At 49.6% G+C, this 22,619-nt stretch overlaps 1 protein-coding gene across 1 annotated transcript in view; it reads right to left on the reverse strand.

Annotated features, from left to right (window-relative positions):
- The window catches only part of ATG2B (autophagy related 2B), a 102,706-nt gene that overhangs the window by 23,972 nt on the left and 56,115 nt on the right, over positions 1 to 22,619 (reverse strand). Inside the window, exons 17-28 of the mRNA XM_006879166.1 lie at positions 18,998 to 19,190; positions 18,684 to 18,826; positions 13,884 to 14,041; positions 13,283 to 13,455; positions 12,759 to 12,909; positions 10,440 to 10,639; positions 10,015 to 10,095; positions 5,249 to 5,355; positions 4,360 to 4,452; positions 3,795 to 3,865; positions 1,915 to 1,991; positions 1,518 to 1,688 (exon numbers count right to left, since the gene is read on the reverse strand). Of these exons, the coding sequence (XP_006879228.1) occupies positions 1,518 to 1,688; positions 1,915 to 1,991; positions 3,795 to 3,865; positions 4,360 to 4,452; positions 5,249 to 5,355; positions 10,015 to 10,095; positions 10,440 to 10,639; positions 12,759 to 12,909; positions 13,283 to 13,455; positions 13,884 to 14,041; positions 18,684 to 18,826; positions 18,998 to 19,190 (1,618 nt within the window). The remainder of the gene's footprint in view (positions 1 to 1,517; positions 1,689 to 1,914; positions 1,992 to 3,794; positions 3,866 to 4,359; positions 4,453 to 5,248; positions 5,356 to 10,014; positions 10,096 to 10,439; positions 10,640 to 12,758; positions 12,910 to 13,282; positions 13,456 to 13,883; positions 14,042 to 18,683; positions 18,827 to 18,997; positions 19,191 to 22,619) is intronic.

Below are 22,619 nucleotides of genomic sequence, written 5' to 3' on the forward strand. Positions count from 1 at the left end.
CCCTCAAGTCTGGAACTCAGTTTACCTGTGGCTCAACTTCTAATCAAATGGCAGACAGGCCAATATGTGATCACTGTCAGTATTGAGGTACCACGTTCTTAAAAGAACCCATCAAATGAGAAGAAAAAGGCAGTGCTTGCCTCGGGATGAAATGGAGAAGACAGGAAATAATAAGAAGAATAAGTGGAGATAGGAGCCCGAGGAGGCGATGGAAAGGGCAACGCTGGGAGGATCCTCACGTCACCAAGAAACGGCAGGGACTGATTACGAGAAAACCAATTCCATCTATACATTTTCACCCAAATCACAATAAAAAGCTCAAAACAACAACAATAAAAAATGGTGCAAGAGCAGGAATCACAACGCACAGTGATCTCCACCGGACAATGATGCACGAATGAGTCGGAGCCTCACAGAGCACGCGGTCCAGGGGCCAACAATTCCATCCATGGGGACATGTGCTCCAGGGGCCAATTCCACCCATGGGGACACATGGTCCAGGGGTCCAGGGGCCGACAATTCCACCCACGGGGACATGCAGTCCAGGGGCCGAGAAGTGCACCCACGGGGACACGTGGTCCAGGGGCCGAGAAGTCCACCCACGGGGACACACGGCCCAGGGGCCGACAATTCCACCCACGGGGACATGCAGTCCAGGGGCCGAGAATTCCACCCACGGTGACACGTGGTCCAGGGGCCGAGAATTCCATCCACAGGGACACGCGGTCCGGGGGCTGACAATTCCATCCATTGGCATCCACTCGGACTTGTGGTCCAAGGACTGAGAACTCCACCCACTGGGACACGTGGTCCAGGGGACTGGGAATTCTGTTCACTCAGCTATGTGGTCCAGCAACTGAGAATTCCATCTACGGGAGCATATGATTCTCAGCTGAAGGGAACTGAGAACTGAGAATTCTGTCCATGTCAGGTCAGCTATGAATAAGGATAAAACCTGAGCGACAACAATGCTGTAACCATGGAGATTGCTGAGTCTGGATGTGAGTGCAGGCAGGTGAAAGTCTGGGCATAAACAGGACTGAACTGGGAGGCAGAGATGTGTGTAGGCGTGAGCTCATCTTACCATCCAGGCTCTCCTGTCTGAGGCTGCTCTTCTGTAACACTGACCCTAACCTGTGCCTCTCTCACAGGGCTGTCATGACATCAAGGAGATTAAACATGAGAAGAGATATGGACCCTGGGGAGGGGCAGAACAATGAATACAGAGATGGCACTCACAAGTCAAGCTCTGGGCACCACACCTGCGGCTCCCAGGAAGCACTCACACCTTTAAGTGCGGCCTTTCCTGGGGACAGAGGGAAGTTGCGTGAACTAGGAGACGAGTATGTGTGAGAGGGGACCTGCAGACAAGGTTCCCAAGGTGCTGCTTTCCCAGACTCTCGCTCTGAGTGGAAAGAGCAGAAGGGTGACTTGGTGACTGTTGGGAGGATCAGGGTTGTGGACGGTGGATGGAGGGATGAGCATGGGACAGTGGGATGGAGGACTATGGCGCTGACCTTGGCCTTCCTCGGTGGAGCCCCTGGGGGTATGTCAGCCGTGTGCGGTGGGTGCAGGTCTCCGTAGCTGGCCACGTACTGGATGAGGTTCATCAATGCGGCGCAGGAATCGGAGCAGGTTCGGATGTGGACCACGTCACTGGAGCAGTGCAGCTCGAAGCGGGGCTCAGGCTGGCAGGACACAGGGCCAGGGGGTCAAGGCTCCCAACCAAGATGCGAGAGTGAGACAAGAGGGCCCCGCAGGGAGTCTGGTACTGCTAGCAATGCCCTCTTAATTTTAAAATTTTATTTTGAACAAAACTTGGCATATGGAAAAACAATTTCACAGTAAAATCAGCTTTTTTAATTTAGTAAAATCTCTCTTTAATAAAAATCTCCACTTATTTTAATAGCTTACTTGATCTGCGTCAGCATCAGATTTCACTGCAGTTATGGTTAATTCCAAAAGCCCCATATCCATCACACGAACATAATCTAAAATTATAAAAAGTAAAAACAACTATGAGAGATCATCTCACCCCAGTAAGAACAGCATAATGTTACAGAACAGCAAGCAACACATGCTGGCAAGGTTGTGGAGAAACTGGAACTCTTATTCACTACTGGTGGAAGTGTAAAATGGTGCAACCACTGTGGAAGGTGATATGGCGCTTTCTCAAAAAGTTTCAAATAGAGATACCATTTGACCCAGCAATTCCTCTACTGGGAATATACCCTGAAGAGACCATAACTGACATCCAAGCAGATATATGCACACCCATGTTTATCGTCGCTTTGTTCACAATAGCAAGGAGTAGAAAACAACCTAAGTGCCCATCAACAAACGAATGGATAGAGGAGCTGTGGTATATTCACACAATGGATACTATGCTGCATTGAAGAACAAACTCATGCAATATTATTCAAAATGGGTGACCCTGGAGGACACTGAGCTGACTGAAGTATCTCAGTCATAAAAGGACAAATACTGCATAGTGCCACTGTTGTAGAATGAGACTGAGCTCAGGGTTGGGGTGAGACTGGGAAAAATTGAATAAATTACGTAGACTGCATTGAAACAGATGAGGGAGAGAATAGTTTAAAAGTGATATATGTTTGGGTATTATGGTCATAAGTACAGAATGAAGGCTGCAGAGTGGAGCATAGGGGGTGGGGCGGCAGCAGCGGGGAAATGTATACAAATGAAAGAATTTTCCTTTTACTTTTCCTAGAGAAGAGAGAACTGGGGGGGGAGGGGTGGGCAGAGAAAAATGCAACAATGAATGAATGGAAATCCTAAATCTCTATAAACGTTCATTAAAATTAATAAAATAAAATTTATTTAAAAGGAAAAAAAAGTAAAAGACATTTTACCAAGTAAAACTTACTTAGCAAATTACCTAAGCATTTCTTTATAAGACTGCTTATCCATGGGTGGAAGGGGGTGAGTCAGGGAGGGGGGATCCAATGTGAAGGGCAATGTATGTAAACTTTGTAGGTAAAGCAGTGTAATTGGAAAAATAAAAAAGGCAAAAAGAATATTTATCCAGTTAATAATACACAAAACTAATATTTAAAATCAACCTTGCTGGCAGTGCTATGACCTGCCATGGACATTGATAGTTTTTTCCCCATACAAACACTACAGGTCACTTAATCTGAGTTAGGCAAATGTTTGCTTTACATTAAATATGTATTCAAACTATATGTAATTTGAAGCATTAAAGTGATCTTGTAAGAACATTTCACGTTTGGACTGACAGTTAACAGTAAGATTTGTACTTCACTGGCCTTATCCCCAAGTTACAGATCTTTGAAATAAACATGCATACACACACCGTAAGCACACATAAACATGCACACACACAAACGCCCCATACACACACCATATACACACATAAACATTCACACACATGCGTGCCCCCAGGTACACACATAAATGTGCACACATAAATATTCACATTCATGTGTGCCCATACACACACAAACGTTCACACACACACACACCATATACACACATTCACGTACACGCACGTCCCATGTACTCATCATGTACACAAACATTCACACACGTGTGGGTCCCATGTACTGACCATGTGCACACACACACACACGCCCCATACACACACCATGAACACACACAAACGTTCACACACACACATGCCCCATACACACACCATGTACACACATAAATGTTCACACACATGTGCACCCATACACATCACGTACACAGTAAATGTGCGCAAACCTGCACACCAAAGCGCGCTCTCTCTCCAGCTTTCACTCCCCAGCTCTTACCTCTGCTCAAATGTATATTGACGGTGTTGCATGTGCCAGACAAATGAAGAGCAGCTTCGTCCAGGATTATTCTGGGAATGGAAGAAAATAAAACCACCATCTGAAAAACATGCTCTGATCAGGTGTCACATAATCACGACAGGCTTCACCCATCACTTTGTTTCCTGTGCAAAAGCCATCAGCATCACATAGAATTTCACCCTAAAATTATCCCCCGACACCTCCTTCCAATGCACTGTTTATGTGTGCTGGAATGTCTAAATGGTGTCAATAAGAAGCTCCAAGGAATTCCAAACTGGCAGTTTTGTTTTGAAATAAATGCTCAAAGCAAGAACGTTTGTGGGGGTTCTGGAAGTTTATCACAGGTTTACGGAGTCAACAAAGAACCTTGTTCCTAAGGAAGGAGAATGATTACCCGCAGGAGTAGCTGCAGGAGCCCCTGAGAGAACCTGCGGGCTTGGGATGCAAACAGGAGGGGAGGAGCTTTAGGAGAAGCTTGAGACCTGCAGCTAAGGGCTTGGTGACATCAACCTGTGCTCTGTACAGAAAGGCGTGGGTCTGGTACCTGAGAGTGGAAGACGACTTGTCCAGGGAGACACTGCTGGAAATGCTGAAGGTCTCCACTGTGAGCAGGGACCGGAGGGGAAGGTAGAGAGGCCTGACACCAAGAGAGACATTGTCAGTCAGGGGAGGAGCCACGGGGACTCAAGAACGGATCTCAGATGGAGGGTGACAGCTCAGAGCAGACTGTAAGGCACTGAGGCCCAAAAGCACCACAGCACCATGGCCCTATGATAGCGTGGACATCATGACCACATGGCCTCACGGCCCAGTCTCATGACTTCTCCACCATGACCCCATGGCCCCACAGTCCCACAGCCTTGCGGCCTGCCTTCACCATGACCCCATGGCCCCGTGTGTGGCCTGCCTTCACCATGACCCCACGGCCCCGTGGCCTGCCTTGTCCACCATGACCCCACGGCCCCGTGGTCTGCCTTCACCATGACCCCATGGCCCCGTGGCCTACCTTCTCCACCATGACCCCACGGCCCCGTGGTCTGCCTTCACCAGGACCCCACACCCCCGTGGTCTGTCTTCACCAGGACCCCACGGCCCCGTGGCCTGCCTTCACCATGATCCCACAGTCCCGTGGTCTGCCTTCACCAGGACCCCACGGCTCCGTGGCCTGCCTTCACCAGGACCCCATGGCCCCGTGGCCTGCCTTCTCCACCATGACCCCCACGGCCTCATACTCTGCCTTCTCCACCATGACCCCACGGCCCCATGTGTGGCCTGCCTTCACCATGACCCCATGGCCCTGCGGCCTGCCTTCTTCACCACGACCCCACGGCCCTGCGGCCTGCCTTCACCATGACCCCATGGCCCTGCGGCCTGCCTTCTTCACCACGACCCCACGGCCCTGCGGCCTGCCTTCTCCACCATGGCTAGCGCACCTGTAGTCGAGAGCGCAGCTCCAGAGGTGGACATGAAAAGTTGTGACTGAAGTTGGAGGGTTGTATCCCAAAACAGGCTCATCAGCAATATTCAAGAAGTATAAAATCTGTAATCACAAAAACAAGAAATGCCCTGCTTTAGAAGAAAAAAAGGGGTGATATGGGTTCCCGAAGATCCACGTAAACAAATGATCAAGCAGCCAGTAAGTGGGGAAGTCAAGTCTCCGTCTACAAAGAAATCACCGGCAGAACGGAATCTGACGTGAAAGGCCAGCCAGCAGTGTACCGCCTGACGTCAGAGGGCAGCTTTGGGAAGCTGATGCCGATGCCAGGCCACGAGGACTGTGGGGGTGTGGTCAGGGGCTGGCGAGCTGGGTCCAGCTGCCTGTGGCCTCACGGACGGCAGACTCCAACGCAGCCTGACCGTGTCATCCTCCCCTCACTCCTGCGCTGGCCCACGCTGCAGCCACCGGGTCCGTGCCCTCCACGCACGCTTGCCTCTTCTATGTTAATACACTCTCGTGCTAGGCTGGTCGCAGCAATTCTTGAAAATCATGTTGGCTGGCGAGTGTTGGTCAGTAGTCTCATTTTCCACATAAGACATTGTTGGAGAGAGCACTTTACCACTGGTTTATCCCCAGTTCAAGCTGCAAACCAATTCATCTCATCAGCGTTTATTCTCTTAATTTTGTTCTTTTTAAACTGGTTCTTGGGTGAATGTTTACGGCACAAATTCATTTTCCATTCAACACTTCAGACAACTTTCACTCAGTCATTTGTAAGCATTCTGTTTCCCGGCACCAGGGGCAGCTCTCACCACCACAGCACACGCCCCACTTCTTCCCTGGCCGCCCTGTTTCTACTGGTCCTTCCTTTCCGCCCCTTCCTGCTTTCACATGCTCGCAGATCTCAAGCTTACGCAAATCAGGAGGCTGGGCCACAGCTCTTCTTTACAGATACTTTAGTATCCACACTAATGGTCAAATTTCATGTTATGTTTCCTAAATGCCTTATATATAAAGACAAAGCATTTTGATGCATATCCAAAAACGTCTAAGACAGGGTGAAAAGGGAGGCCACTGAGTGGGAAAAAGTGTTTGGCAATGACATTTCAGATAAGGAACTTCTATCCAGAATTTATAAAATACTTGAGCACCACAACAAGATAAAGATAAATAATCCAATTGAAAAATGGGCACAGGATATGAACAGACACTTCACCAAAGAAGACATTCAGATGGCCAATAAGCACATGAAGAATCCCTAGCTCTAAGAGAGATGCAAATTAAAACAACTATCAGATATCATCTCACCCCAGTCAGAATGGCAAAATTTAACAGAACAGCAAGCAACAAATGCTGGTGAGGTTGTGGAGAAACTGGAACCCTTATTCACTGTTGGTGGGAGTGTAAAATGGTGCAACCACTGTGGAAAGCAGTATGGCACTTTCTCAAAAAGTTGCAAATAGAGATACCATTTGATCCAGCAGTTCCACTACTTGTAATATACCCTGAAGAGACCATAACTGACATCCAAGCAGATATATGCACACCCATGATTATTGCAGCTTTGTTCACAATAGAAAGGAGTTGGAAACAACCTAAGTGTCCATCAACAAATGAATGGATAGAGAAGCTGTGGTATATTCACACAATGGACTACTACGCTGCGTTGAAAAAGGAGCAACCCAAGCAATATTATTCAAAGTGGGTGACCCTGGAGGACATTATGCTGAGTGAAGTATCTCAGTCACAAAAGGACAAATACTGCATAGTACCACTGTTGTAAAACAGGACTGACCTTGGGGTTGGGGAGAGACTGAGAAAGATGGGTTCAATAATGTATACTGCATTGAAACAGATGAGGGAGAAAACTGTTTAAAAGGGATGTGTGATTAGGTATTTTTGTCATGACAGGAGTCCAGAGCAAAGGCTGCATGGTGGAGTGGACTGGGGGCAGGGTTTGTAAAACAATGAAAGAATTTTTCTTTTACTTTTCCAAGAGGGTAGTTTCCTTGGGGGGAGGGTTGGGAGGGGAGAAAAGTGCAACAATGAATGAATGGATATCCAAAGTCTCTATAAATTTTCATTCAAATTAGTAATAAATTGTTTAAAAAAGCATATTGGAAACCTGCTTTGAATGAGTATTTCCCCAAGAACAATGGAGAAGTTCCTCTTCATAAGGAACATGGACCAGAAAACGTGCTAGGCTAGCTTTTGTTCTAAATAAGGATCTAAGTTACTATCGAGAGCTTCTTCCTCACGTACCCAGCTGGGTTTCAGCACTCACAGAGACTCATGGAAACGGGAGTGAGCGCCAGAGCTGCTCAGGCGCCCAGAGCATCGGCCAGGGGCTGGTTGTACAGTGACACACTTGCCTCGGGGCTGGGCAGGCAGTGTGCCCTGCTCCTCTACACCAGGCACGGAGGTGGACGTGGGCCGCGCAGCTGAGAGTCCACACCAGGCACGGAGGTGGACGTGGGCCGCGCAGCTGAGTGTCCACACCAGGCACGGAGGTGGACGTGGGCCGCGCAGCTGAGTGTCCACACCAGGCACAGGGGTGGACGTGGGCCGCGCAGCTGAGTTCTTGGCTGCTGACTGACACGTCAATGGCTTGTGCTCATCAGGGACTCTGGGGGAAGAAGTGGCTGTCGGCTTCCCAGGAAGGTTTCTAGCCTTTCCAATGCTCCAGGGCAGTCCCACACTCCTCTTCAAGGTCACTAGGAGACACAACTGGCTGGTGGACAATGGTCTTCTGCTGGGCACTCAGCAGCTCCTGGGACAGAAGGTCTCTTTCTTTTAACGACCAAGAAAACCCGTCTGTGCTCTGGAGGCTGGTTCTGTACCATCAGACACCTCGTGGGGTTTGACTCTGTGGTCTGGAGATTGCGAGGACACTTCCGTCCTCTGGCTCAGTAACGTGATCAGTGTCTCAGTTCTACCTCCAGGTGATCCGACAGCGACTGGGCTCTTAAAGCCTTCAAGTGGCTAGTCAAGGTGCACTACCTGGTCTCCAGAGCAGCAGAGGAGAAGGAGACTCAGGAACGAGAGGGCCATGAACAACTGCCTCCTTGCCAGCCCAGAAGCAGATGGTTCCCAGCTACGACTCCTGTCATCCGGATCCAAGGTGCCACAGAAGATAACTGCACACTGTCACGGCCTTCAGACTCCCACGGCTGGGCAGATGGACAAACTCAGGAGACTACTGCCCTGACCATCTTGAAACTTTGAACCCAAACTGGTTTTTGAGATTGTCTTAAAACTAAGCATTAGTTTAGCTTAACTAGAAAATAATGTGTGCCTTTATCATCATGCTCTTTTAGGGAATACCTATTGGGGATCACACTGACAACAGTGGCTCAACAGGTTCAGCAGGAACGTTCAGGGGAGGTGTACTTACGGTGACAGGAGAGGCGCGGCCCAGAGGCAAGACTGGCCACACAACGCCCCATGCCACTGTTGTTGGTGCTGCGAGAGCCTATCAACAGGCGATCTGCACGTGCCTGTCCCGTCATCTTCAGTCTCTGATATCCACCTGGCTGAAGGTCTTCCCTTGTCTCTCGACCCTCCATCTTCCCAAGCACGATGCCCCTTTCCAAGGAATAGCCTCTCCTAGCAACATGCCCAAAGGATATGCGACAAAGCTGGTTGTCCTTGCCTCCAAGGACACTCTGGTCACACCCTCTCCAAGACAGATCTGTTCATTCTCCTGGCCACCCTTGGGATGTTCAGTGCTCTTCTCACCACAGCTCAAAGGTATCAATTCTTCTTCTCTCATTCTCAGTCACTGTCCAGCTCTCAGAGATATAGCAAGTGATCAGAAAGACCGTGGCCTGAATCAGATGTACCTCAGTCCTCAAACTGACATCATTACTCCTCAATAATTTCAAAAAGTCTCTACCTGCAGATTTTCCCAGTGTCTCCTGATCTCCTGACTGCTGGTACCAAGCGACTTGATTGTGGATCCAAGTAATTCGCACCTTCAATTCTTTTTCTGTCCATCATGATGTTGCCTTTTGGTCCCGTGGTGGATTTGGTCCAGTGATTTTTGTTTTCTTGATATTGAGACGCACTCTATATTGAAGGTGGCAGTGTTTAACTTTCTACAGTAGGTGCTCAAGGTCCTCCACACTTTCAGCAAGCAAAGCTGTGTCATCGACATAACACAGGTTATTGACGAGTCTCTTACCAATCCTGATGTCATGTTTTCTTCATAGAAACTGGCTTCTTGAATAATTTACTCAGCATAGATTGAATAGGTATGGACAGAGGATATAGCCCTGATGCACAGCTTTCCCAGTTTTGGAATCATGCAGTATTCCCTTGCTCTGTTCACACAACAACTTCTTGATCTAGGAATAGGTCTCACACAAGCACGGATAAGTGTTCTGGGACTCCCATTCTTCTCAGTGTTAGCCGTAATTTGTTATGTCACTATTGAAATGCTGAATTGGCGTTTTGTTTTATATAAGGTTAACAATGAAATGAATACAACAAAAAGTAGTGATTCTGTCTTTAAAATGTTTAGGGACCAAAGTTGAAGGTAAAAAGTCACCTACCTCTCGCTAAAAATATTCTCTTTGACCTTCAAGGTGGTTACAGAGGAGTGTCTACTTCATGATGACTGGGGGCACTGATGAGCCCTGACGTGTCAGCACAGGTGGGACCTGCGACCTGCACAGTAACCCCAGGCCCCGGCTCCGACTTGCCAGCACGGGTGGGTCCTGCACAGTAACCCCAGGCATGCAGATATAGCAGCTGTCTTACCTGCTCGTGCCAGCTGAGCCCGGAGGGAAGCACTCTGTGCTGGAGTGTGGCTCCTTTCAACCCTACAGCAATGAGGAATTCCTGTGCACACAATACACAAAGGAGACCACATTACACACTGGCCAGCAACACAATCATAGGATCCCAAAACTGTTCTTTTTAAAACTATGATTTTCATGAAAGTTTACAGAAAAGTTGGACAGTCATTCATTCATTGTTGCACATTTTCCTTCCTACCCCTCAGTTCACTTTAAAAGAAATATTCATTGTTGCAGTTTCCTCCCTCCCCGAGTCTGCTCTGCAAGGCACCTCTTAGAACCCAAAGCTTGAAGCAAAATAAACATGTGCCCTTTTATGCAATAGTCTTTTGCTGACCATCAATTCAGCAGTAAGTATCTCATGTTATGAAAGCACAGAACACAAACCTTTGTATTGGATTCTGATTTATCAGACAGTATTTTAACGGCAACAGAGAGCATATTCCCGCTGTCTGCTCCGACGCCCTCAGAAGCCACGCTGTGGAGGCCATCTTCCTCAGAGGAGTAAATGGTGGGCTCCAACCAGTGCGGGCGTGCTGTGCTGGGCAGTCTCGTTTCTGTGGGCAGAAGTGCTCCGTCCACTATTCCTGGAGAACAAGGTGAAACTAGCTTATGGCCTTCCAGAAAATGCATACAAATCCACAGTGTCTACTGACGTTCCACTCCCGCTGAAGGCACCATGTCCAACAGCTCTGGGCATCCACAGCCCACATGCCTTCACTGCTCTGTTAGAACAGGCTGCATGTGACACACAGCCAACACTGTGACGTGCTAGGACAATGGGGTCGGAACCGCAGACTCTGAGGAGCCTCAGGAACGTGCAGGATGCTCTACAGAGGGTAACACAGGGAGCACTGGGGAACCGTAAGTTCTATGTCTGAAACCAAAGGGAATAAACAATGGTCAGTCCCAACAAGGGCCAAACTCGCCCAGCATTGCTTAAGCTGAAGGAACTAAAGAACAAATTCAAGCCGTGAGTTGCAATGCTTAAGGATGCTATGAACGATTCAGGAAGCATTAAAAGAAGATGCAAGGAGTACACAGAGTCACTGTACCAAAAAGAATTGGCTGACACAGAAGAACTTCAAGAAGCAACATATGATCAAGAGGAAATGGTGATGGAGGAGGAAGTGCAGGCTGCTCTGAAGGACTTGGCGGAAAATAAAACCCCAGGAATTGCTGAAATACCAACTGATATATTTCAACAAACAGATGCTGCCCTGGATGTGCTCATCAAGTTTTGACAAGAAATCTGGAGGACAACTACTTGGCCAACTGATTGGAAGAGATCCATATTTATTCTCATCACAAAAAAAGATGACCCAACAGAGTGTGGAAATTATCCAACAATATCACACACTAGCAAAATACCGCTGAAGATTATCCAGAAATGACTGGAACAGTACATTGACAGAGAACTACCAGAAATACAAGCTGGGTTTAGAAGAGATTGTGGCACTAGAGACATTATTGCCAATGTAAGATGGATCTTGGCAGAAAGCAGAGAGTACCAGAAGAATGTCTATGTGTGTTTCATTGATTATGCAAAGGCATTTGACTGTGGATAATAACAAATTGTAGCTCACCTTGAGGAGAATGGGGATCCCAGAACACTAGATTGTGCTTATGTGAAACCTGTATTTGGACCAGGAAGCAGTCCTCAAAACAGAGCAAGGAAACACTGCATGGTTCAAAATCAGGAAAGGAGTGTGTCAGGGATGCATACTGTCTCCATACCTTTTCAATCTGTGTGCAGCACAGATTATTTGGAAAGCAGGGCTTTATGAGGAGGAATGTGGCATCAAGATTGGAGGGAGACTCATCAACAGCTTACAATAAGTAGATGACACAACCCTGCTTGCTGAAACTGAAGAAGAACTGAAGCACTTGCTGCGGAGGGTCAAGGACTGTAGTCTTCAACAAGGATTGAAGCTCAACATCAAGAAAACAAAGATTCTCACCACTGGGCCAATTAGCAGTACCATCATAGATGGAGAAGAGATAGAGGTTGTTAGTAATTACGGCTCCACAATCAACATTCTTGGCACCAGCAGTGAGGAAATCAAAAGATGAATTGCATTGGGAAAATCTGCTGTCAGGGACCTCTCCAGAGTGCTGAAAAGCAACAATGTCAGTCTAGAGACTAAGGTTCACCTAATCCAGGCCATGATCTTCGCAATTACTTGTTATGCATCAGAGACCTGGACAATGACTAAAGATGACAGAAGAAGAATCGATGCCTTTGAGTTGTGGTGCTGGAGAAGAGTCTTGAAAGTATCATGGACTGCCAAGAAAACAAATAGGTCTGTCTTGGAGAAGGTGAAACCAAGTCTCTCCTTGGAGGCAAGGATTTTGAAGCTCTGCCTCATATACTTTGGGCACATGGCCAAAAGGGACCGGTCCTTGGAGAAGGATATCATGCTTGGAAGGGTGGAGGGACAACGCAGGAGAGGAAAACTCAAGATGAGATGAATTGATAGAGTAACTGGGGCATTGGGGGTTGGTCTGTGGGAATTAGTGAGGTCCTGGCTCTGGATAGGGAAGGGTTCAGAGCTGCTGTACTTAGGGTCACTATAGGTTGCAGGCAACTCGATGACACATTACAACAGCAACAAGACCCCAGTGGCTCTAGGGAAGGTTCCTAATGCCCGTGCTCGGCCCTGGCATGCAGAGGTGCCATGGCAGGCCTCACGCGGGCGGCCCTACCTTTGTGGTACAGACTGAAGCCAACAGAGTGCAGGCACACATAGTGCTTGTCCTCGAACCCTTCGTATCTTGTCACGCAAAACAATGAGCCGCTGCTGAACTCCAGCCAGAACTCCCCATGCTTGTCTGCCCACGGGACTCCATTGTCTTTCTGAAATTAAAAAAAAAAGATTAGAAAAACGTGCGTCACTTTCTTGTTAAATCAGACAAGGAAGACTGCTCCTCAGAATGGCCTCTTGCCTGAGTTTTGGAAACTGCCACCCAATGCTGTAGGAGTAAAAGTGGCATATTAGGGTGCTACACGGTGGATCCGCCAGCTAATCCTGACCTCCAGAGCCCCCTGATGATACCCACAGGACACCCTCTCAGTGGCAGGACCAGCACCCACTTTACAAAGGAAAGCCTACTTTAAGTCACACCCCCTAAACTGTTGTCACCACAGGGTGCTTTGGGCCCCGACGGAACAGGCGCCCCGGCTCGCTCTCAGCACAGGACAGGTGGCACCCTGGTCCGGGCCTCCTCACCCTCACATCCGTGAACACGGCCACCAGCCCATGGTTGACATTGAGAAGGAGCGAGAGGAAGCTCTGGGCATTCTTGTTCTGAGCGTCTGGTTTCTTTTTCCTCCGGGAACGGTAGTTGGGATCAAGGGTCGAGAAATACTGCAAGGTGTCTTCCTCAGACCCGCTCTCCTCATCTAAGGAGAAACGTCAACCTTAGCCGTGACTAGTGACAGCTGGGATGGCCCAGGGACTTCCAAGTCACCATGACAGTCTCCACAGACTGGACCCGAAGGCACGTCCCGTTAGAAAGGAACCCAGCAGCCACCCCTCCAATCAGGAGAACAGGGCTAGGGGAGAATGTCCTCCAGAGGCTGTCACCAGATGCCATCCAGTTAGATCATACGCAGCAACCGACCCTTGTCCAACAGAAGCCACCTCTGCCCCACCCACGTGGAAGAGGGGATCCTTGTAGACCACTAACAGAAATGAAAACTACAGCAACAGACAGAAAAGCCAGCCGGAGACGCTGGTAAACCCCCAGCTGGCACGTCAGCAGCTTGGTTTACAGACCAGCCGGGAACACAGCCGGGGCGCAAGGGAAGGCGTGCTGCCCACCACCTACCATACTGGCCTGTGGACTTGAATGCGCTGAAGCTGTCCTTGCTGAAGGTGTTGATCAGCTGGCTGGCCACCGAGAGCCCCGCCCCGCAGGAGAGGTTCTCAAAGGTCTCCACCGGCGACGGGGCGGTGGGTTCCCACAGCAGCAGGTCGTTGAAGACCCTGGCAGGACAAAGGGAGGGAGTGCGTGGGTACTCCTCCTGCTCAAGACAAAGTAACACCACCCCTTCAAGGGAGATTAGATCTCGTAAACAAGAAAAAAAACGGTTCTGTCCCTTTGGCAGAGGGCAACTACCACGTCTAATGCAGAGCGGGGAGGAAGGGCCCTCAGAATGAGGCCAGACAGAACAGCGTCCAGGCCTCACTCCCTGTGCTCACATTGGACACGGAAATGTCAGAGGAGTGGCCACTGCTCAGCTGTCCGTACCTAGCCTCTGGCCCTCGGTCCAGCCAGGTCGCGGTCACTGACATGAGGTCGGACAAGAGCCTTATTCCTCACACATGCATCCAAGGCACAGACCCTAGATCCCTGCAGCTCACAGAGGGCCTGGGCTCCCCAGGGGCCCCAGTCACCAGGACTTACAGAGGAAAGGACATCCAGGGCACTAGTGCCCAGGCACCACTCCGTGGGCCCTCCTGTGAGAAGCCACCAGCAGAGGGGCCTCCTGGGCTGTCCCTGAGCCTCTCCCAATGCTCCGGGCTCCCCCAGCTCCAGGTCCTGTGCTGTGCAGGAGACATACCCAGCCAGGAGGGCAGTCACCCTGTAGCACAGGGACAGCCGGGCTGTGGGGGCACACGTGGCCGTCCGAGACCTATCTACACTACTGTGTAAAGACGGGTGGAGGTGTAAAGCGGAGACCTGCCTCAGGAAACGCCTCCTCTGCCCGTCCCCACGGCGTGCTCTCTGGGGTGGGGAGAAGCTACTGGCCCCACTCAGCAGCTGCGGAGCATGCTCTGTGGGCAGACGCCGCCTAAGGGCTGCCTGTTCACCTTCTCTCTCTTTTGGCCTTAACACCACTGCACCGTGAATCCAGCCAAGAGAAAGCAAGTCCTGCAGGAGGCGCCCCAGGACACACGCCATGATTCGGAGGCAGAAGAGAAGCTCAGCAAATAAGGACCTGAGAAGTGGACAGAGTTCATCTGTATTCTGTTTTAAGGGGCTTGGGGCATAGGAAATATTCTACCTCATCTGAATCTATCTTCCTAAAAGATAGTTGATCAAGAAAGTAAAGAAGTAAGCGTGTTTAAATGTATGAAGTAAAGCAGAGCTGGTTAAACTCCAGTTCAGAAGGAAAACACTTTAAAAACGTTCATCTATCTGTATTTCACTATCTGTGTGGTCTTAGAAAAACCGGAATGAGGTCTGAAGAGTAATATCAAGAATGTGCCAATACTGCAGTTTTCCTGGCTGAATTGGCTTCTGTAGGAGAGTGGACCAGTAAGCAACATCACGATGGAGGAAGACGGATGCTGCCACAGCTGTCACTCTGCATGGACCCTCCACCAGTGCCCTGCAGCATGGAAGCATCAGTCAGTCAGGAAGCACATACTGTGCTGGGCTCATCGGCTGCAAAGGCCATCGTAAAGTGCCAGAAAGCAAAGGCCAAGGTTTGCCTGGTTGGCACACGAATTCGCCTCTAGACAGTGAAGGCGGCAGCAGAAGGCTGGCGCCTTGGAGCTGTGGTGCTGGTGGGGAAGACGGACTGCACGACGGACAGCCAAAGAACACACAGACCCACCGAGGAAGACGAGCAGCCACTGGGCTGCTTCGAAACAGGGCGAGGGGGGCTTCATCTTCCAGACTTTGTTCTGAGGCGGGGCTGGTCCCTGAGAGGACATCCTGCTTGGAAAAGTAGCAGATGAGCCAAAGAGAGGAAGACCCTCAGTGAGTCAGAACGACACAGTGCCCGTACCACTGGTCTGGAGCACAGGGCAGTGGGAGCTGCTGGGACAGTCTGCTGTCCATGGGCTGCTGTGCGTCAGAAGCAACTCGATGTCACCTAACACTGCCCACCAGCAAAAGGACAGATGATCTCAGAGGAAGTGCAGCCAGATCGCCCCTGAGAAGCAAGGATGTGAGAGTTCGTCTCACAGACTTTGGGCATTTTATTGGGGAGGGGGTGTGTTTTCCCTGGAAAAGGACATCATGTTTAGAAGAACAGCAGGCCAGGGAAACGAGGCAGTCCCTCCACGAGACAGACTCACACTGGAGGAGCAGCAATGGCTCAAGCAGAGATGATGGTGAGTCTGGGGAGGTCAGCCAGGGCATGGCTGTGTGTACAAAGGGATGCTGCGGGCTGTCGTTAACTGGACAGCGCCTAGGAGCATGGCAACGGCAGGAGCACAGGCTTGTATGCGGAAGGGGGTACCAAGTTCACACCAGGGGATCCAAGTTCACACCAGGGGATCCAAGTTCACACCAGGGGATTCAAGTTCACACCAGGGGATCCAAGTTCACAGGGGATCAGGCAAGGAGGATCATGTCAGCAACTTGGTTTCAAATAATTTAGGGACCAAGGTTCTTTGCACTACGGAACTAGGCCTATAACTTTATGACTGTGAGAATGTTTTAACTAACAAGGAAATAAAAACTGTTTGCGTAGAGTCTAATTCATGCGTGAGGAAGCAGACAGGCTGTTTACAGGATCTTTCCGTCATTACAGGCGGGAAGTCTGGGTGCGCAGGTGAAGGGCAGAGGGATTCTATGAAGCACCCCATTTTGCCGCCTCCCACACAGAGAGGCTCTCGGGCCCCTAAGGGAAGCAGTCACCCCTCATTCTGCTGCCAAGCTGACAGAGCTGGCCCTGTTGATTGCTCACTGCAGCTTATCATGGCGGGCTGGTGGAGGTGTCCCCTAAAACAGGTCAGTTAAACACTGTCTATCTGTCAGGGCCCAAACCAGCTGTGCTTGTAGTGTAAAAAAAATTTCTAGAGCTTTCTACGAAGATGGCGCCGAAAGCGAAGAAGGAAGCCCCTGCCCCTCCCAAAACTGAAGCCAAAGCAAAGGCACTGAAGGCCAAGAAGGCAGTCCTGAAGGGCGTCCACAGCCCCCCAAAAAAGAAGATCCGCACGTCACCCACGTTCCGGAGGCCTAAGACGCTGAGACTCCGACGGCAGCCCAAATACCCCCGGAAGAGCACCCCCAGGAGAAACAAGCTTGACCACTCTGCCATCATCAAATTTCCCCCGACCACTGAGTCAGCCATGAAGAAGACAGAAGATAACAACACACTTGTGTTCATTGTGGATGTCAAGGCCAATAAGCACCAAATTAAACAAGCTGTAAAGAAGCTCTATGACATTGCTGTGGCCAAGGTCAACACCTTGATCAGGTCTGATGGAGAGAAAAAGGCCTATGTTCGACTTGCTCCTGATTATGATGCTTTGGATGTTGCCAACAAAATTGGGATCATCTAAACTGAGTCCAGCGGGCTAATTCTAAATGTAATAAATTTTTCTCACCATAAAAAAAAAAAAAAAGAATTTCTAGAAAAAAGTTTGTTTAAATGTTAAATGAATTAATAAATCCTAAGTGTGAAGTGGAAAACAAAAGCCTTTCAAGCGTTTACATTTAGGGTCCTATGAAAAAGATATTTTTTCACTTCATTGTAAAGAAGCTGAAATGTAGACTGGACTGCACACCAAAAGTGTTGGGACGGATACCAATCAGTGGCTCAAAAGCAAAGGTCTTGACTTTAATTTTTTTGAAGGTAAAATAGTAAAGATAGATTTATTACATCCTCAAAGGGATGGACCTCCTTCCTTGAAAGGAACCGTGGAGTGAGGCTTGATTCCAATTTTAAAAAGTGGTAAATGATCAAGCATTCACAAATCGAACACTCACAGCGTGCATTTCTGTTGCTGCTGTCCTCAGTTAACCTCAGTCACCTGCAGCCGATGACAGAACGAGCTAGGCCTCCAGCTGGCCCCATTGTATCCCCCCCACCCCCCACCCCCCCCGGCTCTCAGAAGCCGTCCTCAGCTGTGAACTAGGGAGACACAGCCGAAGACGGCAGCTCGGAACCCATCCCGCAGGCAGCACTGAGGTGCCCAGGGAGGGAGAGGATGGTGTTCCCGGAGGAGCAAAGGGAAGGCTGGGAAGTCTCACCCCGTGAGAAGTGCGCCCCAGCCCCGGGCTGCAGGCAGAAGCAGCTCTCTGGGACTCCTTCAGCTCTGGTGAGGACTCTGCCCCGCTGCACCAACCCCACAGACAGCAATGTGCGCTCCCAAACACGTTCACGGTCACTGCCACCCTCAGGTGTCAACGACTCTGCCCTGCTGCAGCAACCCCACAGCCAGTAGCTCAGACCAGCGGTGTTTAAACTTTATCTCATGCCCAAATATCAACAGTTAAATCTGTAAGGCCCATAATTTATCAATTATGTGCTACTCCATCTAAATTACATGCATCATAATATAAAAATCCAGAAATTTTAAAAGGAGATGTTAACATGGTAAGTAGAAGTTTTCTTCCCACACCTGAAAGGATTGTCCCAGGAACCTCATTTTCAAGGTTAATGAAGCAAGTGGACCCTAGATTCCTTTCCAGAACTCAGTCTCCTTAGACCAACAGCTGGGGAGAAGCAGGGTCCCCAGCAGAGGGGAGAAGACCAGAGCTCATCAGTAACAGGGAGGGATGAAGAATGAGGGCTACCTGACAACAACTCAACGCGCGCTGGTGAGGACATGCTGCTGTGGCAACGGCCAGTCACCGCTGTCACGGAGAGGAGGAGGGTGGGAGGCAGGGAGGCGGACAGCCAGTTGTCCGACTCACAGACACCTGCCTCATTGTCTCTACACTCACCTGTTGTAAAGCTTCTCGTAAAAGCCCTTACTCGGCAGGGTCATGTTAACACTTGGTAAGGTGAGTTCCAGCACGTAGCGAGAATTGCTAATGGCTTTATCCTGAAACTCAGTCATTTCTACAGGGTCTCCCGGCATCACCATCTGAAACACAAGAGTTTAGAGCAAAAAAAGGCATCAAATAACCACGGTGGCTCATAAGGAGCTGCGCTTTCCCAGGTTACTTTATCTTCAATCCGGGAAACTGACCCTGGGCATTGGGGCGAATGAGGACAGAAGCTGCTCCGCCCGCAGGCAGAGTGCCCACCTGCTCACCTGCTCGTTCTCAAACATGACCCGGCGTGAAGAGAAAGGGGACGGGGCAGGCCTCTTGAGGTCACAGACATCCTTCAGGGAATGCGCACCCCCTTCCTCCTCCTCCTGGAAGGGCCCCCCGTTCTCCTCATCCTCCGCGGCTATCCTCTCCAGGATGGAGTGCATCGCTGGCGGGTTGACCTTCAGGACAATCCTGACACCAAACACAACAGAGAAAAGGTTCTCAGTGACAACTGTTGGCTGGGACGACCTCCGACAGCACCTCAGAGGTCAGGCGCGAGTGTGCAGCAAGGTGAAGTGTCCATGATGAAACAGGTTGTACTAAAGTGGACAGGGCCAAATGAAAATGGACCTTTTGAGACCAAAAAGTTCATTTTAAAATGTCATTAACACAATGAAAGCCCAATCAATCTCTCTGTAAACCTTCATTAAAATCACAATAATAATTTTAAAAAAGTCATTAACAGAATACGTGTGTATCAAAGATTAAAGAAATCCAGTGACAGAAAATGTTCCAAGGGGGAAAAAGAGATTAAATGGGGATGGAAAAGTTCAGAATTGTGATGACTGGTCATCTTTTCCTTCAGGCATTGCCCTAATAAGGTGCTGTGAGCTGCTGCGGCCCTGGGGGCAGTGTGTGTGCGGGCCGCCTCGCGCTGAGCTCTGACGTCGAGCAGGTAACAGCAGAACGGCCAGCCTCAGGTGGACCAGGAAGGACCTTGAGGACACTTTGGATCCCAGCGGGTGGTTCTTCCTTGCACTGAGGCCGGCGGGGCGGCGTAGGGAAGCAGCCCTCAGCCGCAGGCACTGTTCCAGGGCTCTCACTTCCCCTGCGAACACTCCGTGGTCCAGCATAGCACGGCATGACTTTCTGTTTTCATTTGTTTTTTTAACTAATTTTAATGAAAGTTTACAGAGACTTTGGATTTCCATTCATTCACTATTGCACTTTTCTCCCTACCCACCCTTCCTCCCCAATATGCTCTTCTCTTTGAAAAGTAAAACAAAAACTCTTGCACTGTTATACAATCTGTCCCCTCAAGTCCACTCCACTGTGCAGCCTTTGTTCTGGACTCCTGTCATGACAATGATACCTAATCACATATCCCTTGTAAATAGTTCTCTCCCTCATCTGTTTCAATGCAGTATCATCATTCCTGCCTCCTTCTCTGTCTGCCCTCAACCCTGATGTCTGTTTTCATTTTATCACCACTTCATCCATGGTGACAAGGACACAGGAGACCCTCAAATAAAACCACTTGTGTGACCTTTCCAAGCTCTGTCCACCTCAGTGCAGATGTGTCAGTGGGCTCTGTGGCTAAGGTATTTGGCTGCCAGATAGGAGGTCTGCATTCAAGCCCCCAAGCATCCTTGGGGGGACAGGCACAGCACTCTGTCCTCTGAAGGTCACACAGCCTGGGAAGCTCCTCTTCCTGACAAGGTCACTACGACACAGGTTTTAACCCGACAGCACGGGTTCCACTTAAACCACTTGCACCTTGACATCAAGGAAACAAAGATCTTCACAACTGACTAATACGCAATATCATGAAAAACATACAGGAGACTGCAGTGGTTAATGATTTAATTGTGGTCTGACCCACAATCAACCCACATGGAAGCAGCAGTCAAGAAATAAAGATGTGCTGCCTTCTAGACATTGGTGGGGGCTGGTAAGGAAGGGAGTCCAAGGGGAGAAGACGTTGGTGGACAGAGGGCTGGGCGAAGGGAAAGGCAGGAGTCAGGGGGGATGTGGCATTGACTGGAGAAGACTCAACAACAATCTACGTTATGCAAATGATGCTACCTTGCTCGCTGAAACTGAGGCAGACCTAAAGCGCCTGCTGCACAAGGTCAAGCGCCGTAGTTTTCAACATGAATTCAAGCTCAGCATCAATTAAAAAAAGATTCTCGCCACTGGGCCAACGGCAGCACCACGATGGATGGAGAGACGGAGGTTGTTAACAGTTACAGCTTGATCGGCTCCACAATCAACATTCTTGGAACCAGCAGTTAGGAAAGCAAAATATAAATTGCATTAGGTAAAGGTGCTGTCAGGGACCTCTCCAGCATACTGAGAAACAATGATGTCAGTCTAGAGACTAATGTGCACCTGATCTAGGCCATGGTCTTATCAATTACTTGCTATGCATCACAGAGCTGGACAATGACTAAGGCTGACACAAGAATTGATGCCTTTGAGTTGTGGTGCTGGAGAAAAGTGTTGAACATACCATGGACCACCAAGAAAACAAATAGGTCTGTCTTGGAGAGAGTGATGCCAAGTTTCTCCTTGGAGGCTAGGATTCTGAAGCTCTGTCTCGCATACTCTGGGCACGTGGCCAGGAAGGACGAGTCCTTGAAGAAGGACATCATGCTCAGAAGGGTGGAGGGACAGTACAGGAGAGGAAGACCCAGATGAGATGGATTGACACAGTAACTGGAGTCATGGGGGTTGGTGTGTTGGAGTCATTGAGACTGGCTCAGGACAGGGCAGGCTTCGGAGCTGTTGTATACAGAGTTGCTTGAGTTGGATGGTGCAAAACAACAATGTTACAAAACAAAATGTATGCTCACATAAAGACTAATTTAAAAAAGCCCAGTAGACATAGGCAGGATGGTGGTAATTTGACTGTTTAAAGAATAAAGCTTGTTCAGATGGTTTTTAGAAAAGGGCTAAAGAGCAAAGGTGTCAGTAGAAAGACCAAGGTGCGGCTGACTTCTGCCATGGTCTTTTCAATTTCTTCATCTATGTGTGAAAGTTGGAAAATAATTCAGGAAGAACTGATACCTTTGGATTGTGTTGTGAAGAGGACATCATAGCCCATGGACTGCCAAAAGAGCAAGCAGGCATGTCTGGAGGAAGCCCAGCGCCCTTTCGAAGCTGAGGAACTGTCTCCCATCCTCTGGGTATGTTATCAGGACAGACTAGCCCCTGGGAACAGACAAGATGCCTGGGAAAGAGGGTCAGTGAGACAAGGGGACTCTCCATGACGTGGACGGGCGGCAACTACAAGAGCAGACAGCACGGCCAGGGAAGATTCTGCTGTGCGGACACAGGGTGCTGAGTGCACCTTGACCCTACAGCATCACAGGAGTTACAAGCTGCTACAGGTGGTTTCATCCGTCCTGATGCCAGCTGAGTTCCGTCACTGAGCTGAAGTTGACCCAGTTCTCAGGGCGGCACTCCCCTCCCCGGGAGAGGCACCTGCTGACAGCCTGGGAGCCGGAATCCAGGAGGCAGGGAGCAGGGAGAGGAGGAGAAAGTACACGGGAGCATCACCGCACCTCAGGCCAGATGCTGCACTTTAGTACTGTCTACCATCATCCCCAATCAGAAACAAGCTCTTCCCAACATGACCCAAGCCCATGGTCAAGCTGACCAGGCCAAAGGAGAGCTCTCCTGCCAGGCCCATGGCACCAGAGCCACCAGACTGGGTGAAAGGGCTACTCTCATCCAGGCTGGTCTCCTGGTCTCTGCCACGCACACCTGTCCTTCACAGTGTAGGACACATGGTCGATCAGGCCGCTGCCCTTCAGTCTCTGGGTCCCACATGGTCGCTCAGGCTGGTCTCCCCCAGTCTCTGGATCTCACCCGTCTTTAAGGCTGGTCCCCACAGTG

Source organism: Elephantulus edwardii, unplaced genomic scaffold (genome assembly GCF_000299155.1).
Source record: "Elephantulus edwardii isolate Elephantulus edwardi_28Jun2011 unplaced genomic scaffold, EleEdw1.0 scaffold00002, whole genome shotgun sequence".
Classification (NCBI taxonomy): domain Eukaryota; kingdom Metazoa; phylum Chordata; class Mammalia; order Macroscelidea; family Macroscelididae; genus Elephantulus; species Elephantulus edwardii.